Raw genomic sequence first — 20,256 nt, 5'->3', positions numbered from 1 at the left:
ATCAGGTAGCAATATCCTGCCATAATTCAGCTGCCCAGATGGGTTTGCCTCTGCACTGCCAGTTGTTTTTCTTCCAGTGCTTCAGCCATCCCCACAGGGCATTTGCTACCATCCATGAGTCAGTGTACAGATAAAATACTGGCCATTTTTCTCGCTCAGCAATATCTAGAGCCAGCTGGATGGCTTTTACTTCTGTATACTGACTCCACTCACCTTCTCCCTCAGCTGCTTCTGCCACTTGTCATGTAGGACTCCACACAGCAGCTTTCTGCCTTCACTGTTTGCCTACAATGCGGCAAGATCCATCAGTGACCAAGGCATGATGCTTCTCCTTCTCTGATAGTCTATTGTATGGTGGGGCCTCTTCAGCATGCATGACCTCCTCCTCTGGCACCATTCCAAAATCTTTGCCTTCTAGCCAGTCCATGATTACTTCCAGAATTCCTGGGCAATTAAGGTTCCCTATTCAGGCCTGCTAAGTAATCAATGCAACCCACTTACTCCATGTAGCATCAGTTGCATGATGTGTAGAGGGGGTCTGTCCTTTAAACACCCAGTTCAACACTGGCAATTGGGGTGCCAGAAGGAGCTGTGCCTTAGTGCCAATTACTTCTGAGGCAGCTCAAATGCCTTCATAAGGCTGTCAGCATCGCTTTTTCCTCTTAGAGTATAAGGGTCCTCTGATCCTCTGTATCCCCAGCTCCAAAACCCTAGGGGTCAACCTCACATCTCCCCCAGTGCCTTTTGCCAGAGGCTCCAGGTAGGACTGTTCTCCCCAGTTGCGGGAAAGCCTGTTGTTGCTCAGGAACCCATTGAAGTCATCATTCTTTCAAGTCACTTTGTAGAGAGGGCTCACAATCTGACTGTCATGGGGAACACACATCCTCCAGAAGCCTACTACACCTAAGAAAGCTTGTGTCTCCTTTTGTTAGTTGGCAGAGACATGGCTGTTATTTTGTTGATCACATCCATTGGGATTTGACAGCAGCCGTCCTGACACTTGATCCCTAAAAGCTATCTCCTTTGCAGGTCCCTTGACCTTAGCACATTTGATGGCAAAACAAGCTTCCAGAAGGATTTGAATTACTTTTTCCCCTTTTTCAAAAGCTTCTCCTGCTGTATTACCCCATACAGTGATGTCATCGATGTACTACAGGTGTTCCAGAGCTCCACCCTTCTCCAGTGCAGTCTGGACCAGTCCATGGCAAATTGTGGGGCTACGTTTCCACCCCTGGGGCAGTCAATTCCAGGTGTACTGGATGCCCCTTCAAGTGAAGGCAAACTGTTGCCTACACACCGCTGCCAAAGGAATGGAGAAAAATGCATTTGCTATATCAATCGTGGCATACCACTTGGCTGCCTTTGACTCCAGTTCATAATGAAGTTCTAACAAGACCGGTACAGCAGCACTCAGTAGTGGTGCATCTTCATTCAGGCCACAATAGTCCACAGTTAGTCTCCATTCCCCATTGGACTTTCACACTGGCCATATGGGACCATTGAAGGGGGAGCACCTTTTGCTGATCACTCCTTGGTTCTCCAGTTGACAGATCAGCTCATGGATGGGGATCAGGGAGTCTCTATTATTATGATATTGCCATCAGTGGACCATTTCAGTAGCAATAGGCACCTATCGCTCCTCGACCCTCAGCAGCCCCACAATAGAAGGGTCCTCTGATAGACCAGGCAGGGTAGACAGCTCTTCCATTTCTTCCGTCTCCACAGCTGCTACACCAAACGCCCACCGGTACCCCCTCGGGTCCTTGAAATACCCTCTTCTCAGGTAACCTATACCAAGAATGCATGGGGCATGTGGGCCAGTCACAATAGGGTGCATCTGCCACTCAGTCCCAGTCACACTCACTTCAGCTTCCAATACAGTCAGCTCTTGGGAGCCCCCTGTCACACCAGAGATACAAATTGATTCTGTCCCTTTATAGTTTGATGGCATTAGGGCGCATTGTGCACCAGTGTCCACTAGAGCCTTATACTGCTGTGGTTCTGATGTGCCAGGCCATTGAATCCACACAGTCCAAAAAACACAGCTGTCCCTCTCCTCCACCTGGCTGGAGGCAGGGCCCCTCTAATCCTGAACATAGTATTCATTATCAACATCTTGGTTCAAGCTGCTCAAATAGATTTGATCCCCATTATTCACACCTAGTAAATAGGGGTCCAAAGCCCATCTACGCTGTCTGGAGAGCTTCCCATTGGAAGCTGGAGCAACAAATCTCCTGGAAGAAGCCCCATTCCTCATCGGCTCACCTTGCAACTCATGTACGCGTGTCCGTAAAGCTGAGGTAGGTTTTCCATCCTATTTTCTCATGTCCTCTCCATGGTCACGCAGGAGAAACTACAGGGTGCTCGCGATGTGTACTATCTCTACTGACCTGGTCTTGCAGGGGAACACTGTCTCCTGATGTCTGAGACAGTCTTCAGTGCAGGTGGGGAGCAGGGTCTGTCCACCATCTGGGACAATTTTTCCAACACCTTACGAAGCAGTCCTGTGGATTTGTCAGACTGCGTTTCCACAGCTGACACGCTGGCCCATGGAGAGGAAAAGAGTTTTTCTGCATATTGCTGCATCTAAATATCTATGTCACCCACTGTTGGTGCCTCAGCATCTCCCTAGTTAAATAATGCTAATATGTTGCTGTATGATGGTGGCACACTCAGTACCCACTTGCGCCACATGGGTCCAGTATCTTTGAGTGCATTTGGATCTACTGGTGTCTGTGGGTCATCCAGGCCCTCAAAAATTAGCTCCTGCATAGCTATTTCCCTTAGATTCTTAACCCCTCTCTCAAGGGTTGTCCACTTGCCTGGGTGGTATATGACATCATCCCTAAAGGGATACCTTTTCCTTATGCTTCACAGGAGTCACTGCCAGAGAGTGAGGGGCTCTGCGCCAGTTGCAAGACCCCTATTAATACCCACTTCTCTAGCCATTGGTCCCAGCTGCTTGGCTTCACTACCATCTAGCTTGAGACCATTGGCTCTGTTATCCCAGCAGCAGAGCAGCCAAGTAACAAGTTGCTCACCTTCATGACAGCTGTAATCTCTACGTACATCTCGCAGCTCCCTCAGGGAGAGGCATCAAGTAGTTACCTGTGGCTTGGCCTCCTGTGATCTCCCTGGTAGGCCATCATGACCTTCTCTTTTTGTGGTTTTCATCTTCTGTACAGGGGTGACCAATACCAGCACTGGTTGAGTCCCTATGTTAGCTGCACCACCCATCACTGGGGGCTGATTAGCTGCAGCCCTTGTTGCCAAAGTCTTGGTAATCGCAGCAAGTGCTGCCTGGAGTTGGGTAATTACTGTATCCAGTGCAGAGATCTGAATAGCCTCTGGGGTAGTTGGGATGCCTGCTGTAGGGACTGGCAGGGTCTGAGTATCTGCAATTCCAGTTCTGGGTGCTGGAGCAGCTGCCATATCTGGTGTAAGGGCAAGAGCTGCTGTGGGGCTCATTACAGTGGTAGCAGCAGCTGTGCTGCATCCACCCTTATATTGATGTTTAAGCAAGAGCAAGACCTGAAAGACATTCAAAAGTTTTAACAACATGAGCATGGTGGTCAAAATATCCCACAGATATTCAAAATTCTCAAAAGCCATTGAGATCAGCCTCAAGGGAAAAAGTACATGTCACCCACTCCCATTCCATAGAAATCAGAAATGGGCACAGTTACAAAAGAATTGAGTATCATAAACCAATGCCAAACACCACAGCAGAGTGATACCTCTAAGTCCATGCCCAGAAGTAATAAACCACACAAAAGTAGTAACAAACAGCAGTAAAACCACACATTTGATTAGCCACCCCAAAAGCAACTATAAAAAACAAACCCCAGAGAATTCCACCCAGTGATCCTGCTATTGACATCAACATAACGAATGCTCATAACAAAACCAGTCCAATCTGTGAAAACTTCAACCCTCTGAGACTCTTAGATCAAAAGTCTACAGTTTTCCCAGGTGATTTATTTACATTGGGCACCAAATAAACTGTCTTCATTTAGCCTGCATCGAGGGCTAAACAATAGCAGTTTTTCTCTCACCCAACCGAGAAAGAAATTTAGAAAAAGAGGGAAACTCATGGGTTAAAATTAAACAGATTTAACAAAATAAAGAAACCAATATAAATGTTAACACAAAAGTATACTTAGCTACAGAATTGCAGCAGGCTGTCCAGGAGTACCAAGCATCAGGGAGATAGGAGATCAAAAAACAGCCCCCCCCTCTTTCTATCAAGCCCGCCCTTTTATAGTGAACTTGATTGTTCATGATATAGAATACAGCTGTGGGCCAGCCTGGGTCAGCTGCCCTGGATTTAGCTGCTAATGGCCCTGATCACCATGGCTGGCCACAAACTGAAACCAAATCCGAATGAAACCAGGACACAATGTAAGCTTGTTTAAAATTAATATGTGAAGTTATAGGTTAAAACTCATTACTTTCTATTTATAACCAATGAAAATAGTATCTTAGAATCTTTGTGCCTTTAGAAACTCTATGTAAGTTCATAAGCGCAGTATGCCTAAGTGCTTTTTTTTCTGTTATGGTGTAAATGCAAGGAAGAAAATGGCTCTTAGAATCATTAATTGATTTGGAATGGGATTTTTAAATTCTATGAAAATAATTTAGCCAATACAAATGGTAAAGCTGTGGATGTGGTCTATCTCGATTTCAGTAAAGCGTTTGACACGGTCTCCCACAGCATCCTCGCAGCTAAACTGGGGAAGTGTGGTCTGGATGATCGGGTAGTGAGGTGGATTGTGAACTGGCTGAAGGAAAGAAGCCAGAGAGTAGTGGTCAATGGGACAGAGTCCAGTTGGAGGTCTGTGTCTAGCGGAGTTCCGCAAGGGTCGGTTCTGGGACCAGTTCTATTCAATATATTCATTAATGACTTGGATGAGGGATTAGAGTGCGCTGTCAGCAAGTTCGCTGATGACACAAAACTGGGAAGAGTGGCTGACACACTGGAAGGCTGCACAGCCATTCAGAGAGACCTGGACAGGCTGGAGAGTTGGGCGGGGAGAAATTTAATGAAATATAACAAGGGCAAGTGTAGAGTCCTGCATCTGGGCAAGAACAACCCCATGTACCAGTACAAGTTGGGGACAGACCTGTTGGAGACCAGCGTAGGGGAAAGGGACCTGGGGGTCCTAGTGGACAGCAGGATGACCATGAGCCAGCAGTGTGCCCTTGTGGCCAAGAAGGCCAATGGCATCCTGGGGTGTATTAGAAGGGGTGTGGTCAGCAGGTCGAGAGAGGTTCTCCTCCCCCTCTACTCTGCCCTGGTGAGGCCGCATCTGGAGTATTGTGTCCAGTTCTGGGCCCCTCAGTTCAAGAAGGACAGGGAACTGCTAGAGAGAGTCCAGCGCAGAGCCACGAAGATGATTAAGGGAGTGGAACATCTCCCTTATGAGGAGAGGCTGAGGGAGCTGGGTCTCTTTAGCTTAGAGAAGAGGAGACTGAGGGGTGACCTCATTAATGTTTATAAATATGTAAAGGGCAAGTGTCAAGAGGATGGAGCCAGGCTCTTCTCAGTGACATCCCTTGACAGGACAAGGGGCAATGGGTGCAAGCTGGAGCACAGGAGGTTCCACTTAAATTTGAGGAAAAACTTCTTTACTGTAAGGGTGACTGAACACTGGAACAGGCTGCCCAGAGAGGTTGTGGAGTCTCCTTCTCTGGAGACATTCAAAACCCGCCTGGACGCGTTCCTGTGTGATATGGTCTAGGCAATCCTGCCCCGGCAGGGGGATTGGACTAGATGATCTTTCGAGGTCCCTTCCAATCCCTAACATTCTGTGATTCTGTGTGATTCTGTGAAATACTTTTGAAAACTCAATTTCTTATTTTCTACTGTTCTTATGTGGCAGAAATTTGTCTCTGGATAAAAACATGCTTAATTTTTAACTGTTGTTAATAGCATATTAGAATGTGTGAGAAAGGGTGATAGCTTGGTCAGTATTTTTTTAAGTAATAGAAAAAAAAGGTGATCAGTATGCCTTTAGTGTAAATAAATAGCCTTAATTTTGTTTGTTAATAGAAATACAGAGTTTAGATACAGAAATAGAAATTATTGTTGTTGATCATGCTTTTCATGGAAAACTAAAATCTAAAAATGTACAGTTATAGTAACATTTTTCTTTGATTTTTTTTTTCTAAGTTCTTTGATGTAATATCAACCACTGAGAAACCATTGGCAGAGCAAGACTGGTATCATGGTGCAATTCCAAGAATAGAAGCCCAGGAGCTGTTAAAACAGCAAGGAGACTTCTTGGTGCGAGAAAGCCACGGGAAACCTGGTGAATATGTCCTTTCTGTGTTTTCAGATGGACAACGGAGACACTTTATCATACAATATGCTGATGTACGTCTCTGATATAGTACTAAATATTTAATGTTAGGAAGTTAATTATTTTAGCTAAACAATTTAGGATCTACATAATTTACTATGACACATAGCTTTAGCCTTTATATGAAAATATGAAAGCTGTTGGAAATATTTCCATCAGTGCTCAAATTGGAGGAAAAAGTAATTTTTGGGAATAAAAGAAAAATATGAAGTATGAGGCTATTATACATCTTTTATCCTATGTTGAAAAAAAACAAGACATTTCTGTAAATGTTTAGAAATTCAGAACTTAATTACTACTAATTTATGCATGTACATTTATTTATTTTTAAACCTATTTTCACAGTTGGTGCTTATTAGGCTATTTTTAATTCAGATTGTAAAGATTCCATTGAATCTTCCTGAAAAATTGAAATATTCACTTAGGAGAAAATATTCTGTGCTGTTTTGTATATAGCTAGAAATTGAGGTCCATGCCTTTTTGGAAATACATGTGTTCTTTTTAGCCTTGTGGATGTTGTTTTGTTCAACAGAACACAAATACTTGTGAATATTACATAGCATGTATGCTTCTGAGTAAAGACCAAAATTGATCCCCTTGTTTCTCTAACTTAGGGAAAAACTGGTCATTTTAAACTACATGACTATTCATTCGCTTTCACCCAATGTATTACTTTTTATTTTTAATGCATTTCTTGTTTTTATTTATATATTTATTTTTCTTTTTACCTTTCAGAATTTCAAACTCATTCAAAATAAGATAGTGTTCATAACATTACTAGAAATGCTTCTGGCTCTTTACTTTGTGAATATAGGTACAATATACCAGGAAATCGATCTCAGTTTTGATTCAGCAATACTGACAAAACATACTTCAGTCTGATGTAATAAAATCTCCCAAACTTCAGTCAACCTATACAGACAAATGCACAAATTTGGTAGCATAACTATGTTTACACTGTGTTTCCCAGTCTAAATCCCCAGCTGATGCAGTATACCTGGGAAAGTCAGTATTGTGTTGCTGGTTTATTTTTTTTAATGAGGGGTAGTGGTATTGTTCAAACTTTATAGCAGTTAGAAGGTTTTTATAGGATCAGTATGGACACTGGTCTGTCTGGGGTTTTTGTTAGTTTTCACTCATAGCTTTCCTTTTAGGATTTAACAGTTGACAAAAAGTCAATGTTTATTTTATTTTTATGACCTTAAAGTATTTTGGTGTATCAGAGTGCTGAATGAGAAAATAAGAGCAATAAAACTACCTATACCTAGATACACACAGTCTTATAAGATCCTTGGAGTGCTGATCCTTACTCAGCAGAATTAAATGCACATTATGTGCTTAGTGTGGCTGAAATAATTTTGTATAAATCACTCTATGTGTCATACTCCAGTGGGGCTTCAAAAAATGTAGACAGGGACTGGGCTTTGAAGTCAGTTAAAATAGAGATTTTTTTTTTTTTTTAATAGGTATTACTTTGAGGCTACCCTTATCTGTAATCTGATGCTTTATAATATCCACTTTTCCAAGAAAAATTTACAGAACTGTAAATAAATTCCCATAATTTCACTACTTTCTCTTAGGTATTATATTAGAAATGTGAGATTGGTACTGTTTAATATTGCACAACCCAAACATTATCAGGTCACTAGATCTCTCTGCTTGTACATTTAGTAATAGCACCTTATGTTCATCCACTCTTGGGATTAATTTGTGGGAGATGTTCTTGACAATCGTGAAAGCTAAAACCTTTTTTTCTTAAAGAAATGCAAGACTACTTATGCACTTTTATGGGTCAAAATCGTCTGCATTTATTGTGAAAAAAAAGTTTAAACTTTTTTTTTAAAAAGCTTATTAACCCTAAAAAGCATTTAATAAGTGGTGGGATTGTTATGGTCATAGGACAAGAGTAATGGATTCATGAGCATCTTGGTAGGGAAGTTTGCTGAGAGTAAAGTGTAAGAGTGTGTTTTTCACATTGGTATAAATAGTGTTGAATCAGCTCTCTGTGACTGGTCAAATCACACTCTTGCATCACTGACTGGTTTGGTCCCCATTGGCCTTAAATTTTCTTCTGAACCAAAGACTGCAGAGCAGAAGTACAACATATACCTGTTTTAACAGTGATCCTTTAATTGCATAAGTATTCTTTCTAGTTTTGCAAATATTTTTAAGCACTAATCCCAATAAAAGTATTTGCATGATAAATCAGTTCATCCTTCAGTTTTAAGCACCTAAATTCATTGCTGTCACTAAGGGCTACTCTGTTTTTCACTGTTCCTCTTTAAGACTACGCTATTTTCAAACTGTTATTTGTTAGTGATTTTAATCAGGATCCCATGTAAATACACAGAATAAAAGAACGTTGTCTGCTCTGAAGCTTAAATGGCAGCAGATGAGTGCAAGGCTGGGTCTGGTATGAGGAAATGTTATGCAGTACTGGTTATTGTGCTAGGCAGACTCTCAGGACATCAGTACCCTAACCATGCTAAGGTTTTTTGGTTCATCGGAACAGAAATTTGAAGGAGGTTATTTGAAAGGAATGGAGTCTAGTGTTACTGGGCAAGCAAAGCTGAGTCAGCATTAATTAGTGAAGGATGTTAGCGGAATAAACCACAAGTATTTTAGACTATGAAAGCATGTTTACAATAGAGAACCAGTTAATAGGATAAAAATAAGTGACATGACCAAGCTCCCTTTACTAATAGTGATAAAACATTACAGGAAATGGATGTTTTTATTCCTAATGAAGAGAAACTTGGTATAATGCATTCTGCAAAGAATTTAACTATAGGTGTTAGAAAGAAAAAAATCTGCATGGCAGTGGTAGAGGTTTTCATTGCCCAGTTTTGTAAATGAACCTGAATCACCATCTATGCTGCTTTTTTTTATTGTGGTCTTTGTTTATTGTTGCCAATTCTGCTGGCTGGTTTACAGCAGTTCCTCTATTGTGGGAAGAGTCCTCTAACTGTAGATATTGAGACCTTACATAGACACGGTAGTTTATTCTGCTTCCCAACCACTAAGCCGTAATGTAGAATTTAAGACAATGAAATAAATACTAATTTACCATTTTCCCCCCCCTCAAGTATAAGGGCAGGGATAAGCAATTAAGGTATTCTTTTTTTCCTTAGTACCTGAAAGTACCTTACAGCATTCTTTGCTAAGAAAATTTTACAGGCTTCTAAGAAAATATTAAGAGATCCCACAGTTTTGTTGCCATTATGTTGAATTATGTATCTAAAATGATATAAACTGATGGCTAAGAGACTGGTGCCGTAGGTGGGATTTTGGGTTTGTTGACCACGGGGTGGCTTTCATGGCACCGGGCCTGCTTATGCCGGATGGGGAACAGCTGAATCAGAAGGGGAAAAGGGTTATGGCCCAGAAGTTGGCAGGGCTGGTTAAGAGGTCTTTAAACTAGGTTCGATGGGGGAGGGGGATAACAGAATCACAGAATCACAGAATGTTAGGGATTGGAAGGGACCTCGAAAGATCATCTAGTCCAATCCCCCTGCCGGAGCAGGATTGCCTAGATCATATCACACAGGAACGCGTCCAGGCGGGTTTTGAATGTCTCCAGAGAAGGAGACTCCACAACCTCTCTGGGCAGCCTGTTCCAGTGTTCGGTCACCCTCACCGTAAAGAAGTTTTTCCTCATATTTATGTGGAACCTCCTGTGTTCCAGCTTGCACCCATTGCCCCTTGTCCTGTCAAGGGATGTCACTGAGAAGAGCCTGGCTCCATCCTCATGACACTTGCCCTTTACATATTTATAAACATTAATGAGGTCACCCCTCAGTCTCCTCTTCTCTAAGCTAAAGAGACCCAGCTCCCTCAGCCTCTCCTCATAAGGGAGATGTTCCACTCCCTTAATCATCTTCGTGGCTCTGCGCTGGACTCTCTCTAGCAGTTCCCTGTCCTTCTTGAACTGAGGGGCCCAGAACTGGACACAATATTCCAGATGCGGCCTCACCAGGGCATAGTAGAGGGGGAGGAGAACCTCTCTCGACCTGCTAACCACACCCCTTCTAATACACCCCAGGATGCCATTGGCCTTCTTGGCCACAAGGGCACACTGCTGGCTCATGGTCATCCTGCTGTCCACTAGGACCCCCAGGTGCCTTTCCCCTACGCTGCTCTCCAACAGGTCTGTCCCCAACTTGTACTGGTACATGGGGTTGTTCTTGCCCAGATGCAGGACTCTACACTTGCCCTTGTTATATTTCATTAAATTTCTCCCCGCCCAACTCTCCAGCCTGTCCAGGTCTCTCTGAATGGCTGCGCAGCCTTCCAGTGTGTCAGCCACTCTTCCCAGTTTTGTGTCATCAGCGAACTTGCTGACAGTGCACTCTATTCTCTCATCCAAGTCATTAATGAATATATTGAATAGAACTGGTCCCAGTACCGACCCTTGAGGGACTCCGCTAGACACAGACCTCCAACTGGACTCTGTCCCATTGACCACCACTCTCTGGCTTCTTTCCTTCAGCCAGTTCACAATCCACCTCACTACCCGATCATCCAGACCACACTTCCTCAGTTTAGCTGCGAGGATGCTGTGGAAGACTGTGTCAAACGCTTTACTGAAATCGAGATAGACCACATCCACAGCTTTACCGTCATCTATCCACCGGGTTATGTCCTCATAAAAGGCTATCAAGTTGGTTAAGCATGACTTCCCCTTGGTGAAGCCATGCTGAGTGCCCCTAATGATCCCCCTATCCTTGATGTGCCTAGAGACAGCACCAAGGACAAGTTGTTCCATCACCTTTTCGGGGATGGAGGTGAGGCTGACCGGTCTATAGTTACCCGGGTCCTCCTTCTTGCCCTTTTTGAAGACTGGAGTGACATTCGCTTTCCTCCAATCCTCAGGCACCTCTCCCGTTGCCCACGACTTAGCAAAGATGATGGAGAGTGGCCTAGCAATGACTTCCGCCAGCTCCCTCAGCACCCGTGGGTGCATCCCATCAGGGCCCATGGATTTATGGACGTCCAGATTGCTTAATTGGTCCCTGACCCAGCCCTCATCTACCAAGACAGATTCCTCCTCTATCCTGACTTCCTCTGGGGCCTCAGGGGTCCGGGGGTCCTCAGGACAGCGTCCAGCAGTATAGACAGAGGCAAAGGCGGCATTCAGTAACTCCGCCTTCTTTTTATCCTCTCTCTCCAGGGCCCCCACCTCATTCACCAGTGGGCCTACATTGCCTCTAGTGTTGGTTTTGCCTGCAATGTATTTGAAGAAGCCCTTTCTGTTGTCCTTTACCTCTCTTGCAAGGTTTAATTCCAAGGAGGCCTTAGCTTTCCTAGTTGCCTCCCTACATCCTCTGACAACAGACTTATATTCCTCCCAAGTGGCCAGCCCCTCCTTCCATGATCTGTACACCCTCTTCTTCCACTTGAGTTTGCCCAGCAGTTCCCTGTTTAACCATGCAGGTCTCCTGGTACCCTTCCTTGACTTCTTACCTGTTGGGATGCTCTGGTCTTGAGCTCGGAAGAAGCAGTCCTTGAATGCTAACCAACTATCTTGGGCCCCCTTACCTTCTAGTACCCTGTCCCATGGGATTTCCCCTAGCAATTGCTTGAAAAGGCCCAAGTTGGCCCTCCTGAAGTCCAGGGTTGTGATTCTGCTAGATATTCTGTTCCTGCCACATGAGATCCTGAACTCTACCATCTCATGGTCGCTACAACCAAGGCTGCCCTCAACCTTCACCGCTTCAACCAGACCCTCCTTGTTAGTGAGGATCAGATCCAGCAGCGCTCCTCTCCTAGTTGGCTCATCCACCATTTGCATCAGAAAGTTATCATCAGTGCACTGGAGGAACCTCCTGGACTGAGGATGGCTGGCTGAGTAGGCCTCCCAGCAAATATCAGGGTAGTTGAAATCCCCCATGACAACCAGGCCCTGTAATTGAGAGACTGCTCTCAGCTGCCTGTAGAAGGCCTCATCACCCTCCTCATCCTGATCTGGTGGCCTGTAATAGACACCCACAACAGTATCACCCCTGCCAGCCTGCCCCTTAATTCGCACCCACAAACTCTCAACTCGCTCCTGATCCGCCCCTGGACAGAACTCAATACATTCTAGCTGCTCACTCACATAAAGAGCAACTCCACCACCTCTCCTTAGTGGCCTGTCTTTCCTGAACAGGACATAGCCATCCATGACCACATTCCAGTCATGCGAGGTGTCCCACCAAGTCTCTGTAATTGCCACTAGATCATAGCCCCCCGACCGAACACAGATTTCCAACTCCTCCTGTTTATTCCCCATGCTGCGTGCATTGGTGTACAGGCATTTCAGGGAGCGAGCTGAGCACACTGATTTCACCCCAGGGGGATGGGAGGCCTCCTGGTCTACCTCAACACTAGAGCGTTGCCCCAGTGGTGCAAGCCCAGCTACTACCCCATCCCCCTTCGAATCTAGTTTAAAGCTCTCCGAATGAGCCCTGCTAATTCCTGTCCCAGAACCCTTTCGCCCCTACGACATAAACCTTTCCCATGTATTACCGTCACGCCTGGTGTCTTATAAAACCAGCCATTATCAAAGAACCCAAAGCCCTGCCTGTAGCACCAGTCTCGTAGCCAGGCATTAATAGAGAGAATCCTACTATTCCATCCCACGTCATCACCTGAAAATGGAAGGAGGGAGGAGAAAACGACTTGTGCCCCAGACTCTTTCACCAACCGTCCTAGGGCCTTGTAGTCTTTCTTCATCCCCCCCAGACTACAGGATGCAGCTTCTTCCCCACCTGTCTGGAAGATCAGCAGGGGGTAGTAGTCTGTGGCCTTCACCAGGTTGGGGAGTTGCCTGGTGATATCCCTGATTCGGGCTCCAGGCAGGCTGCAGACCTCCCTGTGATGGGGGTCAGCTCTGCATATTGGGCCCTCAGATCCCTTTAGGAAGGAGTCTCCAACCACTAAAACTCTTCTCTTCTTCCTTGTGGAGGAGGTAGCTATACGCCTGTCAGGTTTTTCTGACTGTGGTGGGACCTCTGATATAGGTTGCCTCTCCACCACATCCCCATTGGACCGGCTGTATTCCACTAGGGCTTCATATCTATTGCTCAGAGGCACCTGTGGAGGCGAGGTGGGCAAGGAGGGCACTCGCCTTTTGCCACGGCCATAGACTTGCCTCCACTCACTCCTCTCCTCTAAGTTATTGTTTTCCACCTGAGAGGGGCAGAGTACAGGGGTCCCTCAATCCTGGGAGCTCTCCGGCATGTGCTCCCATTTTTGTTGCAGGGAGGGCAGAGCCTGGCTCCACCAGTCTATCTCCATTTCAGCCTCCCGAATGGTCCTAAGCCTTTCTACTTCGGCTTGAAGCCTTTCAACCTGGCTTTGCAGCTGTGCCGCTCGGCCGATTAGACCAGGGCAGCCACAAATGAACCTAGGGGTGACAGGCCTGCGTTGGGGGCAAGGCCGCTAGCCCAGCTGAAGTGTGTTTACACCAATGCACGCAGTATGGGCAACAACCAGGAAGAGCTAGAAGCCACTGTACAGCAGGAACAGCAGGAAGGTTATGATGTGGTTGCCATCACAGAAACGTGGTGGGATGACTCTCATGACTGGAGTGCAGCTATGGATGGCTATAAGCTCTTTAAGAGGGACAGGCGAAGCAGGAGAGGCGGTGGGGTAGCGCTGTATGTTAGGGAGTGCTTGGACTGTGTTGAAATTGAGGAAGATGGTGAGGATGACAAGGTTGAATGTTTATGGGTGAAGATCAGGGGGAAGGTCGGCAGGGCGGACATTACGGTGGGAGTCTGTTATAGACCACCCAACCAGGATGAGCAGGCGGACGAGGCGTTTTACAAGCGGCTGTCAGAAGCCGCCCGGTCGCCGGCCCTTGTACTTGTGGGTGACTTCAACTTGCCGGATGTCTGCTGGAAATACAACATGGCAGAGAGGAAGCAATCTAGGAGATTCCTCGAATGTGTGGAGGACAACTTCCTCATGCAAGTGGTAAATGAGCCCACGAGAGGAGGGGCCCTGCTTGACCTGTTGTTTGTGAACAGAGAAGGACTAGTGGGAGATGTGAGGGTCGGTGGCCGTCTTGGGAGTAGCGACCACGAAATGTTAGAGTTTTCGATAGTGGGGGAAGTAAGGAGGGGCAAGAGCAGAACTTCTGCCTTAGATTTCCGGCGGGCTGACTTTAGCCTGTTTAAGAGGCTGGTGGACCGAGTCCCTTGGGAGTCAGTCCTGAAGGGCAAAGGAGTCCAGGAAGGCTGGACATGCTTCAAAAGGGAATTGTTAAATATTCAGGAGCAGGCTATCCCAGTCTGTAGGAAGACAAGCCGTCGGGGAAAAAGACCAGCCTGGTTAAACAGGGAACTTAGGCTAGAACTTAAGGAAAAAAAGAGAGCCTACTTGCTCTGGAAGAAGGGTCAGGTAACTTGGGAGGTCTATAGGGACGTGGCCAGGTCGTGTAGGGAGAACATTAGAAGGGCCAAAGCTCAATTAGAGCTTGATTTGGCTGCTACAGTCAAAGATAACAAAAAAAGCTTTTACAAATACATCAACAGCAAAAGGAAGGTCAAGGAGAGCCTCCACCACTTGCTGAATGAGGAGGGTAGTGTAGTGTCAGGGGATGAGGAAAAGGCAGAGGTGCTCAATGCCTTCTTTGCCTCGGTCTTTAATGTCAAGACCGGTTGTCCTCAGGAGACTCGGTCCCCAGAGCCTGAAGTTAGGGACGGGGGGCTGTGTGAACCTCCCGTAATCCAGGAGGAGACGGTTAGTGACCTGCTGTGCCATTTGGACACCCACAAGGCTATGGGCCCGGATGGGATTCATCCCAGAGTAATGAACTGGCAAACGAACTTGCCAAACCACTCTCTATTATCTACCGGCAGTCCTGGTTAACTGGAGAAGTTCCAGCTGACTGGAAATTAGCAAATGTAATGCCCATCTACAAGAAGGGCCGGAAGGACGATCCAGGGAACTATAGGCCTGTCAGCCTGACCTCGGTGCCAGGCAAGGTGATGGAACAGATCATCCTGAGTGCCATTACACGGCACATGCAGGACAATTGGGGCATCGGGGCCAACCAACATGGATTCATGAAAGGCAGGTCCTGCTCGACCAACCTGGTCTCCTTCTATGACCAAGTGACCCGCTTAGTAGATGAGGGCAGGGCTGTGGATGTAGTCTATCTAGACTTCAATAAGGCATTCGACACTGTCTCCCACAGCATCCTCCTGGACAAACTGGCTGCCCGGGGCTTGGATGGGTGGACTCTTCAATGGGTTAAAAACTGGCTGGATGGCCGAGCCCAGAGAGTGGTGGTGAATGGGGCAAAGTCAAACTGGCGGCCGGTCACTAGCAGTGTCCCCCAGGGCTCAGTTTTGGGGCCGGTGCTGTTCAATATCTTTATAGATGATCTAGACGTAGGGATTGAGTGCGCCCTCAGCAAATTTGCAGATGACACCAAGCTGGGTGGGAGTGTCGATCTGCTGGAGGGTAGGAAGGCCCTACAGAGGGATCTGGACAGGTTAGATAGATGGGCCGAGACCAACGGCATGAGGTTCAACAAGAACAAGTGCTGGGTCTTACACTTGGGCCACAACAACCCCATGCAGCTCTACAGGCTGGGGGAAGAGTGGTTAGAAAGTGGCCCGGTGGAAAGAGACCTGGGGGTGCTGATCGACAGCCGGCTAAGCATGAGCCAGCAGTGTGCCCAGGTGGCCAAGAAGGCCAATGGCATCCTGGCCTCTATTAGGAATAGTGTAGCCAGCTGGTCTAGGGAAGTGATCGTCCCTCTGTACTCGGCACTGGTGAGGCCGCATCTTGAGTACTGTGTTCAGTTCTGGGCCCCGCACTTCAAGAAAGATGTTGAGGTGTTGGAGCGAGTCCAGAGGAGGGCGACCAAGCTGGTGAAGGGTCTGGAGGGTCTGACCTGTGAGGAACGTCTGAGGGAGCTGGGGTTGTTTAGCCTGGAGAAGAGGAGGCTCAGAGGTGACCTTATTGCAGTCTACAACTACCTGAAGGGAGGTTGTAGTGAAGTGGGAGTTGGCCTCTTCTCCCAGGCAACAAGCGATGGGACGAGAGGACACGGCCTCAAGCTTTGCCAGGGGAGGTTCAGGTTGGACATTAGGAAGAATTTCTTTTCAGAAAGGGTTATTAGACATTGGAATGGGCTGCCCAGGGAGGTGGTGGAGTCACCATCTCTGGATGTGTTTAAGAAAAGACTGGACATGGCACTTAGTTGCCATGGTCTAGTTGACAGGGTGGTGTCAGGGCAACGGTTGGACTCGATGATCCCTGAGGTCTCTTCCAACCTGGTTGATTCTGTGATAAAAAGGGTAGAATAGGAAAAGAAAGGAATTTTGTCTTGCTCAATTTATATATTACATGCATGGCCTGCCTTTGTAGACTCTGTACTCCTGTAGACTCTTCTGGTATACGCTTCTTATTAAAGACCAATCATGGGTCCGTACTCTGTGCTAGGGATTTGTTAATTTTGTCAAATATTCTAAGCGCAGTAAGATCTGTGTGAGATAGTGTTACTTATCTCTTGTTTGTTAGATTGTCAGATGTTTATTTTTTAGGGTTTTTTTTAATTATTATTTTTAGAGTCTTCAGTACTCTGGAAGTTAGTATTGATTCTTCCAGTTCATAATCTTTTTATTTCATTCTGTCACAGCTTAAGTATCCCAGACTGTCTTGCATTAGGAGAGCTTCCTTTTTTTAAAAAAATAAGTTTAAATGAATAGTTATTTTATTATGCTGTCTTAAATGAGTGATGCAGTAATTTTGCATTTATTAATTTATTATCTTCCTGATCATCATTCCATTTACTTCAGTAGAAGTGTTATTAAATTGATTAGGACAGAGATTTAATTCTGTAAAAGCAAACTTTTCTTTATTTTGTTACTAGTGATAAAAGCTTGGTAATGTTCTTTTGCAGTTTCTTCTTTCAAATTTTTCTTGTACAGAAACAATTATTTCCCTTTACCTCCATACAGAATCAGTATCGTTTTGAAGGAACTGGGTTTCCAACTATTCCTCAGCTCATAGACCATCATTACGCAACAAAGCAAATTATTACAAAGAAATCAGGTGTCGTTCTGCTGAATCCTGTTGTTAAGGTAATGCATGCATTCCAAGAATTCTAATAAACTGAAAGTATTTTGGGATTTGTGTTATCATTTAACATATGTTCCTTGCGATGCCAGGTGGTCATATGAAGTAGGTTGTAGAATATTTGTATATGCTATTAAGTCAATAATTTGAGTACTGAAACTATCTCAGTTGCTGACTTCTAGACAGAAGACACTGCAGTTTTCTTTAGTGTTTACTTCAGCATGCAAATATTTGGAAGATTTTTTGTTCTTGCTCACTACTCTGTGAGTCTCCATTCTTTTTCTGAATGTCTTCATTCTCTGCACAATGCATTTCTCCAAAATAACACTCCATCCTGATTTATATAACAAATAATTGCCATCCTGAAAGAATGGCATTCAGTCTCCCAAAACATCCTTGGATGACTTTTTTTTTCTCTCTACTTTTGAGTTCCCTGTTTGGATTCCACTACTGACTATGTAGCTGAAACTATTAGTTCATTGTCCATAACATTGTAATAAAGAAGTTGTCTGAATAAAAATTGTTTTCTTTAAGTGGTAAAATTCTCAAATCACAGTTTCATCCCTATTTTATATCTCAAATATAAGGTACTGATATAGACATGGAAAGAGGTACTGTCCCACCAGCATAACTGCAAATTTGAAATAAAACTTTTTATTCTGTAAGCCATTTCAGAATGTCTTTCAGAACAGAAAAAAAAGGGATTTTAAAATATATCACCACTTAGAAATCTTAACAGATTCCTTGCATTCTTCCGGTAGTTTTGTGGTTAATATTTACTCGGTTGATATTTCATTCATAAACCAACTGTTTTCAACTTCATAGAACGGTTTGGGTTGGAAGGGACCTTAATGATCATCTAGTTATACCACCCCTGCCACAGGCAGGGACACCTTTCCAATAGACCAGGTTGCTCAAAGCCCCAACCAACCTGGCCTTGAACACTGCCAGGCAGGGGGCATCCACAACTTCTCTGGGCAACCTGTTCCAGTGTCTTACCACCCTCACAGGAAAGAATTTCTTCCTCATATCTAATCTAAATCTACCCTCTTTCAGTTTAAAACCGTTCCCCCCTAGTCCTGTTACTACATGCCCTTGTAAAAAGTCCCTCTCCCACTTTCCTGTAGGCCCCCTTCAGGTACTGGAAGGCTGCTAGAAGGTCTCCCCAGAGCCTTCTCTTCTTCAGGCTGAACAACCCCAACTTTCTGAGCCTGTCTTCATAGGAGAGGTGCTCCAGCCCTCTGATCACCTTTGTGGCCCTCCTCTGGACTTGTTCCAACCAGTCCATGTCCTTCTTATGTTGGGGGCCCCAGAGCTGAATGCAGTACTCCAGGTGGGGTCTCACGAGAGCGGAGTAGAGGGGCAGAATCACCTTCTTTGACCTGCTGGCCACGCTGCTTCTGATGCAACCCAGGATACGGTTGGCTTTCTGGGCTGCAAGTGTACATTGCCGCCTCATGTTGAGCTTCTTGTCACCCATCACCCCCAAGTCCTTCTCCTCAGGGCTGCTCTCAATCCATTCTCCGCCCATCCTGTATTTCTGCTTGGGATTGCCCTGACCCACGTGCAGGACCTTGCACTTGGCCGTGTTGAACTTCATGCAGTTCGCACAGGCCCAGCTCTCAAGCCTGTCAAGGTCCCTCTGGATGGCATTCCTTCCCTCCAGCGTGTCGACCACACCACACAGCTTGGTGTCGTCGGCAAAGTTGCTGAGGGCGCACTCAATCCCACTGCCCATGTTGCCGACAAAGATGTTAAACAGGACCGGTCCCAATACCGACCCCTGAGGAACGCCACTCGTCGCTGGTCTCCACTTGGAAATCGAGCTGTTGACCGTAACTCTTTGAGTGCAACCATCCAGCCAATTCCTTATCCACCGAGTGGTCCATCCATCAAGTCCACGTCTCTCCAATTTAGAGAGAACGATGTCATGTGGGACAGTCTCAAATGCTTTCAACAAGTCCAGGTAGATGACATCAGTTGCTCTTCCCTTATCCACCAACGCCATAACCCCATCGTAGAAGGCCACCAAATTAGTCAGGCATGATTTGCCCTTGGTGAAGCCATGTTGGCTGTCACCAATCACCTCCTTGGTTTACTTGTGCCTTAGCATATTTTCCAGGAGAATCTTGCTGTGCACAGAGGTAAAACTGACTGGCCTGTAGTTCCCCGGGTCTTCCTTTTTTCCCTTCTTGAAGATGGGGGTGATGTTTCCCCTTTTCCAGTCGGCAGGAACTTCACCAGACTGCCACGACTTCTGAAAAATGATGGACAGCAGCTTAGCAACTTTATCTGCCAGTTTCCTCAGGACTAGTGGATGCACCACATCAGGTCCCGTGGACTTGTGCACCTTCAGGTTCCTTAGATGGTCTCGAACCTGATCTTCTCCTACAGGGGGTGATTCTTCATCCTCCCAGTCCCTGCCTTTGCCTTCTGCCACTTGGGCGGTGTGACGTGAGCACTTGCCGGTGAAGACTGAGGCAAAAAAGTCGTTGAGTACCTCAGCCTTCTCCATACCCCTGGTAACCAGGTCTCCCATTTCTTTCCAGAGGGGGCCCACATTTTCCCTAGTCTTCCTTTTATCACCAACATACCTATAAAAGCTTTTCTTGTTGCCCTTGATGTCCCTGGCCAGACTTAATTCAATCAGGGCTTTAGCTTTCCTAACCTGATCCCTGGCTGCTTGGACAATTTGTATTCCTCCCTGGCTACCTGCCCTGGCTTCCACCCTCTGTAACCTTCGTTCTTGTGCCTGAGTTTGTCCAGAAGCTCCTTGTTCATCCATGCAGGTCTCCTGGCTTTTTTGCCTGCCTTCCTC

General features: G+C 45.8%; 1 protein-coding gene across 1 annotated transcript in view; it reads left to right on the top strand.

Moving 5' to 3' along the window:
* LOC137677142 (tyrosine-protein kinase Fer-like) overlaps positions 1-20,256 on the top strand; it is a 276,620-nt gene that overhangs the window by 133,618 nt on the left and 122,746 nt on the right. Inside the window, exons 9-10 of the mRNA XM_068424347.1 lie at positions 6,173-6,376; positions 17,321-17,443. Coding sequence (XP_068280448.1) covers positions 6,173-6,376; positions 17,321-17,443 — 327 coding nt within the window. The remainder of the gene's footprint in view (positions 1-6,172; positions 6,377-17,320; positions 17,444-20,256) is intronic.

Source organism: Nyctibius grandis, assembly GCF_013368605.1.
Source record: "Nyctibius grandis isolate bNycGra1 chromosome W unlocalized genomic scaffold, bNycGra1.pri SUPER_W_unloc_2, whole genome shotgun sequence".
NCBI lineage: Eukaryota > Metazoa > Chordata > Aves > Nyctibiiformes > Nyctibiidae > Nyctibius > Nyctibius grandis.
This window is presented reverse-complemented; position numbering and strand designations above follow the sequence as displayed.